The 14172-nt window shown below is 44.8% G+C and overlaps 1 protein-coding gene across 1 annotated transcript in view; it reads right to left on the bottom strand.

Moving 5' to 3' along the window:
- Positions 1–1122: 1122 nt before the first annotated feature.
- LOC126355692 (mucin-17-like) overlaps positions 1123–14172 on the bottom strand; it is a 95074-nt gene continuing 82024 nt past the window's right edge. Inside the window, exons 8-10 of the mRNA XM_050006059.1 lie at positions 6115–6441; positions 5851–5961; positions 1123–1353 (exon numbers count right to left, since the gene is read on the bottom strand). Of these exons, the coding sequence (XP_049862016.1) occupies positions 1123–1353; positions 5851–5961; positions 6115–6441 (669 nt within the window). The remainder of the gene's footprint in view (positions 1354–5850; positions 5962–6114; positions 6442–14172) is intronic.

Below are 14172 nucleotides of genomic sequence, written 5' to 3'. Positions count from 1 at the left end.
TTCTTTTGGGACACTAAAATTCAATGAATAAATAAAATATTATTGTCACTAACAAAGAAAATGAAACAATAAATGGTTACCGTGAGAAGCTGCGGAACGGTAGGTCCTTGGTTCCAGTCTTCCCTCAAGTGAAAAGTGAAAAAAAAAGAAAAATAAATAAAAAAACAAAAAAACGAAAAAAGTGGTCAGCGCGATAGACTGTCAATCATAAGGCTCGGGTTCGATTCCCGGTTGGGTCGGAGATTTTCTCCACTCAGGGACTGGGTGTTGTGTTGTCCTTATCATCATCATTTTATTCCCATCGACGCGAAAGTCGCCGAAGTGGCGTCAAATCGAAAGACTTGCACCAGGCGAACGGTCTACCCGACGGGAGACCCTAGCCACATGCCATTATTATTATTACTACCAGGATAGGCTTTTTCTTTCTTCTGATAGCCTGTATGTTGTGTCCGACAACGTTATGTTTTCATATGGTTTTGTGGATCAAAGTCACTGAAATATATTCGTGATACATCTAAAAGTTAATAATACTGATATCCTTTCGAACATTCTTCGTTAGTGAAAGAATTGTCCATAGTCCTCAACGAAGCCATCTGGACATTACGGTTTGTGTTCTGTCGCCATAGAATGTCTCTATTAGTTTGCTATCATTTTTATCTCTCCTCTTTTAATAAGCATCGTTCTGCGTATGTTTCGAAATATTACTGTAATGTTAGTATCTCCTTTTTGTAGTTATCAATGTTGTCGATCTTATGATCATTTTTAGATCAAAACTTGGGGTAAATAGGAATGGAAGACATTGGTTACATGTAACAAGAGTAATTAAAATGTATGTGCTTTACAAAACGGTTCGTCATTTTATTCAGAATAGCATAAACACAGATACCAAAGAACTGAGTCATTACTGCTCCATTTCTGTTGTTATGTTGATGGAATTTATGCTCATATTCACACTCACTGTTAAAAAGAGCCAGCCTTAATTAAACAATCAAAAACTGTCTTCATAAGAACTTTGGGTTTTGATTACTTCTCGAAACCACTGTAAAATTATACCCGTGACAATCTAGTACCGACTAGCTGACATGACAGGCAGAGGGATTTGACCAAAGTTGATCATATCTTTTAATGTGCTTGAAATGCAATTTTAACAGGGACACCAGCAAAACTAAAAGCGTTTGGATAAAAGCTGAGTCCTCCTGCGGGACCTTGCGCTCCTGGCCGGACTGGGACGCCCCCGAAGGTAATGGTTTCTGGAGACCAAGTCGCTGGCACTGCAGTTGGTCCACCCTCGACGACACCTGGCTTCTCAGTCATGGCGGCTGCTGTCATCCCTGGCTTACCGAAGGTTATTACCTGCACAGAGATTTCCATTCATATAAATGCATGTTGCCACTCCACTAAATACACTCCTGGAAACGAAAAAAAGAACACATTGACACTGGTGTGTCAGACCCACTATACTTGCTCCGGACACTACGAGAGGGCTGTACAAGCAATGATCACACGCACGGCACAGCGGACACACCAGGAACCGCGGTGTTGGCCGTCGAATGGCGCTAGCTGCACAGCATTTGTGCACCGCCGCCGTCAGTGTCAGCCAGTTTGCCGTGACATACGGAGCTCCATCGCAGTCTTTAACACTGGTAGCATGCCGCGACAGCGTGGACGTGAACCGTATGTGCAGTTGACGGACTTTGAGCGAGGGCGTATAGTGGGCATGCGGGAGGCCGGGTGGACGTACCGCCGAATTGCTCAACACGTGGGGCGTGAGGTCTCCACAGTACATCGATGTTGTCGCCACTGGTCGGCGGAAGGTGCACGTGCCCGTCGACCTGGGACCGGACCGCAGCGACGCACGGATGCACGCCAAGACCGTAGGATCCTACGCAGTGCCGTAGGGGACCACACCGCCACTTCCCAGCAAATTAGGGACACTGCTCCTGGGGTATCGGCGAGGACCATTCACAACCGTCTCCATGAAGCTGGGCTACGGTCCCGCACACCGTTAGGCCGTCTTCCGCTCACGCCCCAACATCGTGCAGCCCGCCTGCAGTGGTGTCGCGACAGGCGTGAATGGAGGGACGAATGGAGACGTGTCGTCTTCAACGATGAGAGTCGCTTCTCCTTGGTGCCAATGATGGTCGTATGCGTGTTTGGCGCCGTGCAGGTGAGCGCCACAATCAGGACTGCATACAACCGAGGCACACAGGGCCAACACCCGGCATCATGCTGTGGGCCGTACACCTCTGGTGATAGTCGAGGGGACACTGAATAGTGCACGGTACATCCAAACCGTCATCGAACCCATCGTTTTACCATTCCTAGACCGGCAAGGGAACTTGCTGTTCCAACAGGACAATACACGTCCGCATGTATCCCGTGCCACCCAACGTGCTCTAGAAGGTGTAAGTCAACTACCCTGGCCAGCAAGATCTCCGGATCTGTCCCCCATTGAGCATGTTTGGGACTGGATGAAGCGTCGTCTCACGCGGTCTGCACGTCCAGCACGAACGCTGGTCCAACTGAGGCGCCAGGTGGGAATGGCATGGCAAGCCGTTCCACAGGACTACATCCAGCATCTCTACGATCGTCTCCATGGGAGAATAGCAGCCTGCATTGCTGCGAAAGGTGGATATACACTGTACTAGTGCCGACATTGTGCATGCTCTGTTGCCTGTGTCTATGTGCCTGTGGTTCTGTCAGTGTGATCATGTGATGTATCTGACCCCAGGAATGTGTCAATAAAGTTTCCCCTTCCTGGGACAATGAATTCACGGTGTTCGTATTTCAATTTCCAGGAGTGTAGAAATAAATTTGGAAAGGCGAAAACATCAACTAACCAATTGAGTAAAAAAAATTGTTAGAACGCTTGACCTAGCTTTCTATCATTATAAAATTATCTTCTTCAGAAGGATATTGGGGCGCTTGTTATATAACATTATCATTATTGAAACCAAGGTCAAGAGTTCCAATAAAGCCATGTTTCGCAACTACGTGGCTGATTTTTGTCACCCTTTCCATAACAATCACTTTACAGTTGCTGTTTACAGCCATTTTAAAAATAGAAATAAGATTCAAATGATTGTGCACTGGAGTATTTCGTGTATCACACAGGTGAAGGTAGGTATTGCCGATATGTTCCCCACCAGACATTAATCGCGTTTTAGAAAAAACTCAGTGATTTGTGAGTCAAAACCAATACGCTCTTGGAACTCACACAGTACAGAACTGCTAAAGATCAAACATATATGACGGAAATAATATGATCCACCGGATTGTGAACCATCTACTCTTTGAGGTAGAGAAGGCAAAGATTTTACGTGTGAGCAGGGAAGGGATCATGAAACTAAAGAACAATCTCCGACTGGGGAAGAAAGAGAATGAAACAAATCAGTGTTCTTCGAAATAAGCCATCGTTGCTTTCGTTCTATGTGACATGCGGAGCCGGACGGAGTGGCCGCGCCGTTCTAGGCGCTACAGTCTGGAACCGTGCGACTGCTACGGACGCAGGATCGAATCCTGCCTCGGGCGTGGATGTGTGTGATGTCCTTAGGTTAGTTAGGTTTAAGTAGTTCTAAGTTCTAGGGGACTGATGATCTCAGAAGTTGAGTCCCATAGTGCTCAGAGCCATTTGAAGCACTTTGATTAACGGTCATCAATTAAAACTTTATTCTGCATGATGTTACAGGAATTTGATCCACCCTCATCCCCAATACGAATTCAGTGCCTTACCTTACCACAACATCTCAATTGGTATTTATACTATGGTTGAGCATCATCCAACGAAGCCAGCCGTCCGATGACTACTGTTGTTGGGGAAAAGTAGTACAATAATTTTTGGTCTACTAATTGCCAGTTTAGAAACTTTTTCTGAAGGTAATAAATGAAGATACTCAACACATACACACACACACACACACACACACACACACACACACACACACACACACTTTTCAAGTGTAACATTTCGTTGAGATCTCCTTTCACATTAATATTAGTCACTCAAATTTACACGGTAAAAGCTGCACATTTCCTCTTTCCATCTCTTCCTCGTAATCATAATAGCTTATAACATCATTTCATCATTTGATTACATGTAACGCCGAATAACTTGTGTTTGGCACTGATTCATTCTGGGCAGTATTGTCAATTAGGACAGAAGGTAAGAGTCTGTCAGGAAAAGATTAAAAGTAATGTTTAAAGAACGCAACCCAGATCTTCACAAATTTAGTTATACGATGTAGCTGTTCAGTAGAAGCAATGAACGTAATATCTATGTTTTAATGATACAAATATATAAATCTGTGACGAAAAGAGTCTCAAGCGATCTAAGAAGAGGGAGGAAAAAGTTTACTTCTGTAAAACAATTTACTGCCAGTTTTCGAAAGGAAAAAAATGGTACCAAATACACTCCTGGAAATTGAAATAAGAACACCGTGAATTCATTGTCCCAGGAAGGGGAAACTTTATTGACACGTTCCTGGGGTCAGATACATCACATGATCACACTGACAGAACCACAGGCACATAGACACAGGCAACAGAGCATGCACAATGTCGGCACTAGTACAGTGTATATCCACCTTTCGCAGCAATGCAGGCTGCTATTCTCCCATGGAGACGATCGTAGAGATGCTGGATGTAGTCCTGTGGAACGTCTTTCCATGCCATTTCCACCTGGCGCCTCAGTTGGACCAGCGTTCGTGCTGGACGTGCAGACCGCGTGAGACGACGCTTCATCCAGTCCCAAACATGTTCAATGGGGGACAGATCCGGAGATCTTGCGGGCCAGGGTAGTTGCTTACACCTTCTAGAGCACGTTGGGTGGCACGGGATACATGCGGATGTGCATTGTCCTGTTGGAACAGCAAGTTCCCTTGCCGGTCTAGGAATGGTAGAACGATGGGTTCGATGACGGTTTGGATTACCGTGCACTGTTCAGTGCCCCCTCGACGATCACCAGAGGTGTACGGCCAGTGAAGGAGATCGCTCCCCACACCATGATGCCGGGTGTTGCCCCTGTGTGCCTCGGTCGTATGCAGTCCTGATTGTGGCGCTCACCTGCACGGCGCCAAACACGCATACGACCATCATTGGCACCAAGGAGAAGCGACTCTCATCGCTGAAGACGACACCTCTCCATTCGTCCCTCCATTCATGCCTGTCGCGACACCACTGGAGGCGGGCTGCACGATGTTGGGGCGTGAGCGGAAGACGGCCTAACGGTGTGCGGGACCGTAGCCCAGCTTCATGGAGATGGTTGTGAATGGTCCTCGCCGATACCCCAGGAGCAACAGTGTCCCTAATTTGCTGGGAAGTGGCGGTGTGGTCCCCTACGGCACTGCGTAGAATACTACGGTCTTGGCGTGCATCCGTGCGTCGCTGCGGTCCGGTCCCAGGTCGACGGGCACGTGCACCTTCCGCCGACCACTGGCGACAACATCGATGTACTGTGGAGACCTCACGCCCCATGTGTTGAGCAATTCGGCGGTACTTTCACCCGGCCTCCCGCATGCCCACTATACGCCCTCGCTCAAAGTCCGTCAACTGCACATACGGTTCACGTCCACGCTGTCGCGGCGTGCTACCAGTGTTAAAGACCGCGATGGAGCTCCGTATGCCACGGCAAACTGGCTGACACTGACGGCGGCGGTGCACAAATGGTGCGCAGCTAGCGCCATTCGACGGCCAACACAGCCGTTCCTGGTGTGTCCGGTGTGCCGTGCGTGTGATCATTGCTTGTACAGCCCTCTCGCAGTGTCCGGAGCAAGTATGGTGGGTCTGACACACCGGTGTCAATGTGTTCTTTTTTCCATTTCCAGGAGTGTATATCAGTGAAAAATTCCATACCTTATACACTTCATCAAGCGGCAGCTGTTGTGGAACACCTGCATAGCTGGTGAGCCAGTTTTGGAGGACTGCAGCTTGTTCAGTGTTGATGCTATTATAGAAGGGGTTAGGCTGAAGAAGAAAGACAAAGGGAGTACCATTAATAGAACTGACAGGAGAGTTGACATTGGAAGTCTGAACAGGGAGACAGTAACGAGCAACTGCATCGCTTTCGCTGGGAATGGGAAATGCAGGTAGGGAAGTGAAGGGCGGGTACACGCTAACGCTGCTGCCAGGAAAGTTGTAGGACAGCTTACTGCAGAGGGAGACGATGTCGGCACTGGTCAAAGGAAGTGAGGTAAGTGGGTTGTTTCCAGGTACAGTAACTTGGATGGATTCGTCAGAAGGTTTAGTGCCAGTCATTTCCGGCAGTCCTGCATTGACTGGTTCAGAGTGTTGGGGGTTAACTGGTACGGCAGGTTTACTTTCTGCACTGTCGGCTGCCTTATCCTCCAGGCTGACAGCGCGGGATGTTTCGTCCGATGTTTCACACTCAATTTGAGCGTCGACAGGAATGGCGACGGCAAGCGAGAGCACTGCACCCAGGATCACCTGTGACAGAACGAGTCGATAAATTTCGTTACCAAAGTTACTATATAGGGTGTTGTTTTTAAAGTGAAATCGTCATACATCGTATTTCGTGAAAAGGATAATAGCTGTTCCTGTAAGTGGAATTCCTGTAAGTGGAAATACAAAATTAATATACATGTCTTGATGATTGCTAAGGAACAGGCACATAGTTCGACAGGATTAATCAAGGCAGTGATGGATGACATGAAAACACAGCACATACGTAAGAGAGGTGAAGTGGTACATATACAACGACAAATGGTACAGATTTCACCACATGGGAAAGCAGGATAACAGACATAAATAACCTTCATGTTTGACACAGATTAGAATCCCATCATAAAGGCCAATATCAGACTCTCAGTAAGGAATATGTTCTCCCTGGACACTAATGTAAATTTTATACTTGTTATCCATGCTGGCTACCAAACTGTTGATGAGTCCACAATGAGATTTTCACTCTGCAGCGGAGAGTGCGCTGATATGAAACTTCCTGGCAGATTAAAACTGTGTGCCTGACCGAGACTCGAACTCGGTACCTCTGCCTTTCGCGGGCAAGTGCTCTACCATCTGAGCTACTCAAGCCCGACTCTTGCCCCGTCCTCACATTTTCACTTCTGCCAGTACCTCGTCTCCTACCTTCCAAACTTTACAGAAGCTCTCCTGCGAAATTTGCAGGACTAGCACTCCTGAAAGAAAGGATATTGCGGAGACATGGCCTGTGGGATGTTTCCAGAATGAGATTTTGACTCTGCAGCAGAGTGTGGAAGATAGGACACGAGGTACTGGCAGAAGTGAAACTGTGAGGACGGGGCGTGAGTCGTGCTTGGGTAACTCAGATGGTAGAGCACTTCGCCGCGAAAGGCAAAGGTCCCGTGTTGATTAGTCGTTTCGGAATGCTGTTTTTATTTCTTGCACGGTTCAGGGAAGGGTATTAGTCGAGAAACATGCCTGCAGAAAGCATCCCAGACACGCTTGATATGGTTTCGATCCGGGGAGTACGCTGGGAAATCCAACGTTCAATACCTTCACTTTCTAGTGTGTCCGACACCTCAGCGCTCTTGTTTGGTCAAGCACCGTCGTCGCTAAACAGGATATCGGGATTTACCGCACTTGTAAACGGTCTACAATGCTCCATAGTAATCTCCCTGCAATAGCACTGTACTGTACAGAATCTCTCACAAAGATAAGCAACGATATTCGGGCATTAGGCATAAAGCCTGACCATACCATGATGGTCAGGCCGTACAGAAGACGTTCATGAACTTCCTGTGGTGTGTAACGTGTTGCTCTTTCTATCCACAGCAACTGGTGGATAAATCACTTTCCACAGCGAAACGGGATTTGTCGGTGAACAGCACTCTGGACCACTGTTGCTGATCCCATTCAATATGCTCCCTATACCAGTGAACCTTTTCTCGACGATGACGTGGTTGAAATGGGATGCAATTAAGAAGAGGCTTCTGAGTATACGGACCAGCCTGATTTGGTCATCGCGAATATGTTACGGCAGACACGTGTGCAGGTAGCGGTTGCAAGGCCTGCGTAATCTGCCCCAGATGTCTGTCCTTTTTCACCACCAGCGGTACGTATCGATCCTCTCGTGGTGTAGTGGTCCATCTACGAACACTGCCATGGTTTCGCCTAGCCTTTCCACATTCGGCAGCCATTTTTGATAGTGAGATGGCACTTTAGGATATACTCATTACTGTGGCTCACAATAGCGACACTTTGATCAGCTTAGAGCCGTCCAACATCTCTTCCAAGAACGTAAGTTCTCAAGTGATGTCTTGCAGGCATGTTACCGCATCAAACGAAATGTCACAGTTATCAGTTCAACATCAACCCTTGTTAAAAATATAATGCATGAATTGTAGAATGAATAAACGACCTTTGTGCACAGGCTTTGCTTCAGTTAACATGGCCCGCCCTCTACATTGCCGACTGTTCCGTAGGAATCAGATGTTGTTCCTAAGCAGTTGTGAAGTAGTGTATATACCTCATGGCATGCCTGACGCTTCTCCTAAAATTAACTTCAGCACCTGATCTAAGTTTGATTCATTCTATGTAGGGTAGATAGGATTAATAATTAAGTGCGTAAAACATCTACTCCAATTTTCCAATCTGGACACATGCACGCAAGAGTTTTATCAGTAATGAACGTAAAATCATGTAACTGATGATTTCATAGAAGGTTTCAGGCCTAAATGTATATATTTTATGGACTATGATGTCATGAAACTATCACATAACCACACTGTATATTTTACTTCCTTCTCTATATTTTATTTCCTTCTATTCCCGAAGAACACGTTACTGAAATTCACTGCATCCGTAGTGTTTTCTGTTCTGTGTATACGTTATTTTCTCAACTGGTCTATTATGTACCGTATTACAATGAGATGAACATGGGGTAGCGATATGCACATAGACAGGTGGTGGTAATTTTGTGTACACAGGGTGTAAAAGGGCTGCCCCCTGGCGGAGCTATCATTTGTACCCAGGTGATTCGTGTGAAAAGGCTTCCAAGGTGGTTATGACCGCACGATTGAAATTAACAGATTTTGAACGCGGAATGGTAATTGAAGCTAGGCGAATAGACATTCCATTTCGGAAACCGTTAGTGAAATAAATATTCCGAAATCCAAAGAGTGAAGAGTGTGCCGAGAATACCACATTTTAGACATTACCTCACGCCACAGACAACGCAATATCCGACGGCCATCACTCGAATGAGAGCAGTGGCGTTTGCGCAGAGCCGTCAGTGCTAACAGACAAGCAACACTGCGTGAAATAACCGCAGAAATCACTGCGGAAGAACGACTAACGTTAGGACACCAAGCGCGGTGGCGCAGTTGTTGGCACAGTTGACACACATTCGGGAGGACGGCGGTTCAGTCCCGCTTCCGGCCATCCTGATTGAGGTTTTCTGTGATTTCCCTAAGTCGATTCAGGCAAATGCCGGGATGGTTCCTTTGAAAGGGCACTGCCGACTTCCTTCCCAAGCCTTCCTTAATCCTATGAGACCGATGACCTCGCTGTCTGGTCTCCTCCTCCACATAAACCCAAGCCAATCCGTCAGGACTGTGCGGGGAAACTTTTGGTTACATCAAGAATTGCATGGGAATGATTTCCAGAATCGTTTACAGTTCTGTCAGTGGGCAGAGCAGCACATTCTCACCAACCAGAACTTCTCCAGTGTTCTATTTACCGATGAATGTTCCTTCTCAAACAAAGGAACAGGTAAATACAAGGAACATGCATTATTGGTCCAGCAACAACCCACGATGGTATAGACAGGTGGAACATCAGCGTCAATGGAGAGTTAACGTCTGGTGTGGGATACTTGGTACTACAATTATTGGCCCGTATTTCATCAGTGGTAGTCTAAATGTCACAGCATATGCGAACTTACTCAGATGAATTCGGCCTTCTCTTCTGGATGAATGGGATATGACATCAGACGACTGACGCGAGGGCTTTTGCTAATAGCGCGTCTGTATCACCTCTCCTGGGTTTTTCACCATATCGGTTGAACCATAGACGACTGGAAAACAGCTGTCTGTCAGGTCAGTCGCAATTTTAGTTGGTAAGAACTGGTGGTAGGGTTAGAGTACAGGCCCTCAGACTTTTAACTGGTCACTAACTGTAAACGACATTCCATTAGAACTACTGACAGCCTTGGGAGAGCCAGGCCTAACAAAACTCTACCATCTGGTGAGCAAGATGTATGAGACAGGCGAAATTCCCTCAGACTTCAAGAAGAATATAGTAATTCCAATCCCAAAGAAATCAGGTGTTGACAGATGTGAAAATTGCCGAACTATCCCTTTAATAAGCCACAGCTTCAAAATACTAACGCGACTTCTTTACAGACGAATGGAAAAGCTGATAGAAGCCGACATCGGGGAAGATCAGTTTGGATTCCATAGAAATATTGGAACACGTGAGGCAATACTGACCCTAAGACTTATCTTAGAAGCTAGATTAAGGAAAGGAAAAACTACGTTTCTAGCATTTGTAGACTTAGAGAAAGCTTTCGACAATGTCGACTGGAATACTCTCTTTCAAATTCTGAAGGTGCCAGGGGTAAAATACAGGGAGAGAAAGGCTATTTACAATTTGTACAGAAACCAGATGGCAGTTATAAGAGTCGAGGGGTATGAAAGGGAAGCAGTGATTGGGAAGGGAGTGAGATAGGGTTGTAGCCTATCAATCTGTATATTGAGCAAGCAGTGAAGGAAACAACAGAAAAATTCGGAGTAGGTATTAAAATCCATCGAGAAGAAATAAAGGAGTGTATAATATGAACATCAACAAAAGGACAACAAGGATAGTGGAATGTAGTGCAATTAAATCGGGTGATGCTGAGGGAAGTAGATTAGGAAATGAGACACTTAAAGTAGTAAACGAGTTTTGCTATTTTGGGAGCAAAATAACTGATGATGGTCAAAGTAGAGAGGATATAAAATGTAGATTGGCAATGGCAAGGAAAGCGTTCCTGAAGAAGAGAAATTTGTTAACATCGAGTATAGATTTACGTGTCTGGAAGTCGTTTCTGAAAGTATTTGTATGGAGTGTGGCCATGTATGGAAGTGAAACATGGACGATAAATAGTTTAGACAAGAAGAGAGTAGAAGCTTTCGAAATGTGGTGCTACAGAAGAATACTGAAGATTAGATTGGTAGGTCACATAACTAATGAGGAGGTATTGAATAGAATTGGGGAGAAGAAGAGCTTGTGGCACAACTTGACCAGAAGAAGCGATCAGTTGGTTGGACATGTTCTGAGTCATCAAGGGATCACCAATTTTGTACTGAAGGGCAGCGAGGAGGGTAAAAATCGTAGAGGGGGACCAAGAGATGACTACACTAAGCAGATTCAGAAGGATGTAGGCTGCAGTAGGTACTGGGAGATGAAGAAGCTTGCACATGATAGAGTAGCATGGAGAGCTGCATCAAACCAGTCTCAGGACTGAAGACCAGAACAACAACAACTGTAGACGGTTATGTTCGGCTACTTGGAGAGCATTTGCAGTCATTCGAGGACTTCATTTTCCCAAACAACGATGGAATTTTTATGGATGCCAATGCGCCATGTCACCGGGCCGAAGTTGTTGGCAGTTGGTCTGAAGAACATTCTGGACAATTCGATCGATTGGTTTGGCCACCAAAATTGCCCGACATGAATCCCATCGAACGTTTTGGTACGTAATCGAGAGGTCGGTTCGAACATAACATCCTGCACCGGCAACAGTTTCGCAATTATGGACGGCTATAGAGGCAGTAAGGTTCAACATTATTGTAGGGGACTTCCAACGACTTGTTGAGTACATCCCACATTGAGCTGCTGCACTACTCCCGGCAAAAGGAGGTCCGACCTGATGTTCGGAGGTATTTCGCGACTTTTGACACCTCAGTGTAGGTGGATTTTAATAACACTGTAATGATATTGTGAAATAACTGTATGGAAAATGCCAATATAAAAATAATTTTAGTCGCATCACAGTTGCAAATTAATGTAGTATATGGAAGTATTATCATGACCCATAATAACACAACAACACTCATGTCCACAAGCAACAAAACGGAGAGCGATGTGACTGCAGCTTATGATTCAAAGAGAGAAATTTTCAGTTTAATGTGTTTATAACATCTGAACATAGCGAAATGTTCTGGAAAGCTGAATCTGAAGGTTTAAATATTCTTCAAAGACTGGATAAATACTTCGTCGGTAGCGAACAAAAATTGGTGAAAACGCCAGGACCATGAGATCTGTGTCTGGTACTCGCTGCAAGTCGTAAGGAATCGAACTAAAACCTGAGCTGCAACAAATTCTCCTGTTCTGTGAGGTACTCACCAGAATCTTCATGTCTGCTAGCGGGAAATACCGGCACTGTGCTGTGACACCTTCCGTGAGGGCTTAAATAGCCGCAGGCAGGAGCAGACCACGGTCCGCTGTGTTATCTCTCACGTTCTCCTGTCCTGTTATGAGATATACTGACAGGTTTACGTCTGATACACAGTCTGAAACGAACGATAACGAACGTTATTCCTCTCTCGTATCATATGCCTAGCACTATGCACGTATCACTGATAAGTGTCTACCTCCACTCCGTTACATGTCGACTTCTTTAGTTATTTATTTTCAGCCTGATTCCTCTTCTTCATCCTCACTTGCACACGGTAGGGGCAGTATGTCTGTGTTTGCAAACCATTGTAGCAATACAGACCACGTTGATAATCTCGCTCCAAAAGTTTCACTTACTCTCTTCTCTTCTCTGAATCTGCCATCTCATTCCGTGAACAGTATGTGGAATGAAAACCTCAAGACATTCGATTAAATCTCACTGATCGGTCCTGTGCCAGTGCTTCCGTATTGTGATTACATGGAGACTAATTTTTTCTCAGCTTTAGAGGGATAGTTCGAACAAAGAAAGAAGAGGAAATACGTTCCCATCGGTGTTTTCACTGATTCGATACCACCTCCAACTCCTCTGCTTCGAACTAGCCATATAATCTTTCAGTTCTAACTTACCGCAATACGATTTTACGTATACTAGCCTTACATCATTACTGTTCCTGCTATAGGTTAAATCTTCAACTGCTTCTTGAAGTGCAAACATAGATAATTCATTAATACTTAACAAATGTCAAAGTAAACGGACACTCAGAATTATCGACTAATACAGCAACTACCCTTCACCAAGAAAGTGTATTAATTTGAAAACTAACTATAAATTTTTTGACAAATGTAACTTTACTCTGTAAAATTCCAGAACACTGAGAGAGGGCTCAATGGCTTTCAGGTCTAAAGCCATAAAATTTAAAGTAAACCAGAAGTCATCTTTGGAGATGCAGTCAAGAAATGTTATCGACATTAAGTCAATACAGGGACTACTGTAACTTGTAGCGATCACAACGAAATTCTGATTTTCATATGTGTAGGTTAATCTGTAGAAAACTGGAAAGAGGTATGCAAGGGCTCAATCTAGATAGAGTAGGCGTCAGTGAAGTGCAATGGAAAGAAGCCAATGATTTCTGGTCAGATGAGCATAGGGTAATATCAATAGCAGCAGAAAATGGTATAATGTGAGTAAGATCCGTTATGCTGATGACAGCAATATTATAGTCACTGAGAAAACAAGAGAACTCCTTTCCAAGAAAGCAAATGAAACTCTTAAGGAACATTATGATTGGTCAATAAGCAATAAAGTGGCTTTGAACATAAAGAATACTAATGCCATGAATTTAAGTTTGAAGAGGAAAAACGACAACGTTAAATTAATTGTAGATAGTACCTCTATAGACTGTATAACAAATGCAAAATTTTCTGGGAATGAATATTGATTCTCAGTTGAAGTGGTGTGAACACACAAAGGTACTTGCAAACAGCATGTCATCAGCATGTTATGCCCTCAGAATCCTATGGTCAGTGTGTAACATGCAGTGTTTTTTAGTTACATATTATTCATACGTGCACTCAGTTCTTAGCTACGGCATTGTTTTTTTGCGGGGGGGGGGACAAACACAATTTTCTAACTTCATAAAATAATCTTAAGAATAATAATAAAAATACTAGTCGAGCTCATTGTAAAGGTCAGTTCAAAACACTGGGAATTTTAACTGCTACATGTGAATTTAATTACCAATGTTATTTTTGATGTGTGCAGCTGACTGGTAAATGTAGCACAAACAGCTCTGTCGGTGACAA

This window comes from Schistocerca gregaria, chromosome 3 (genome assembly GCF_023897955.1).
Source record: "Schistocerca gregaria isolate iqSchGreg1 chromosome 3, iqSchGreg1.2, whole genome shotgun sequence".
Classification (NCBI taxonomy): Eukaryota; Metazoa; Arthropoda; class Insecta; order Orthoptera; family Acrididae; genus Schistocerca; species Schistocerca gregaria.
The sequence above is the reverse complement of the archived record's forward strand: the minus strand, read 5'-3'. Positions and strand labels throughout refer to the sequence as shown.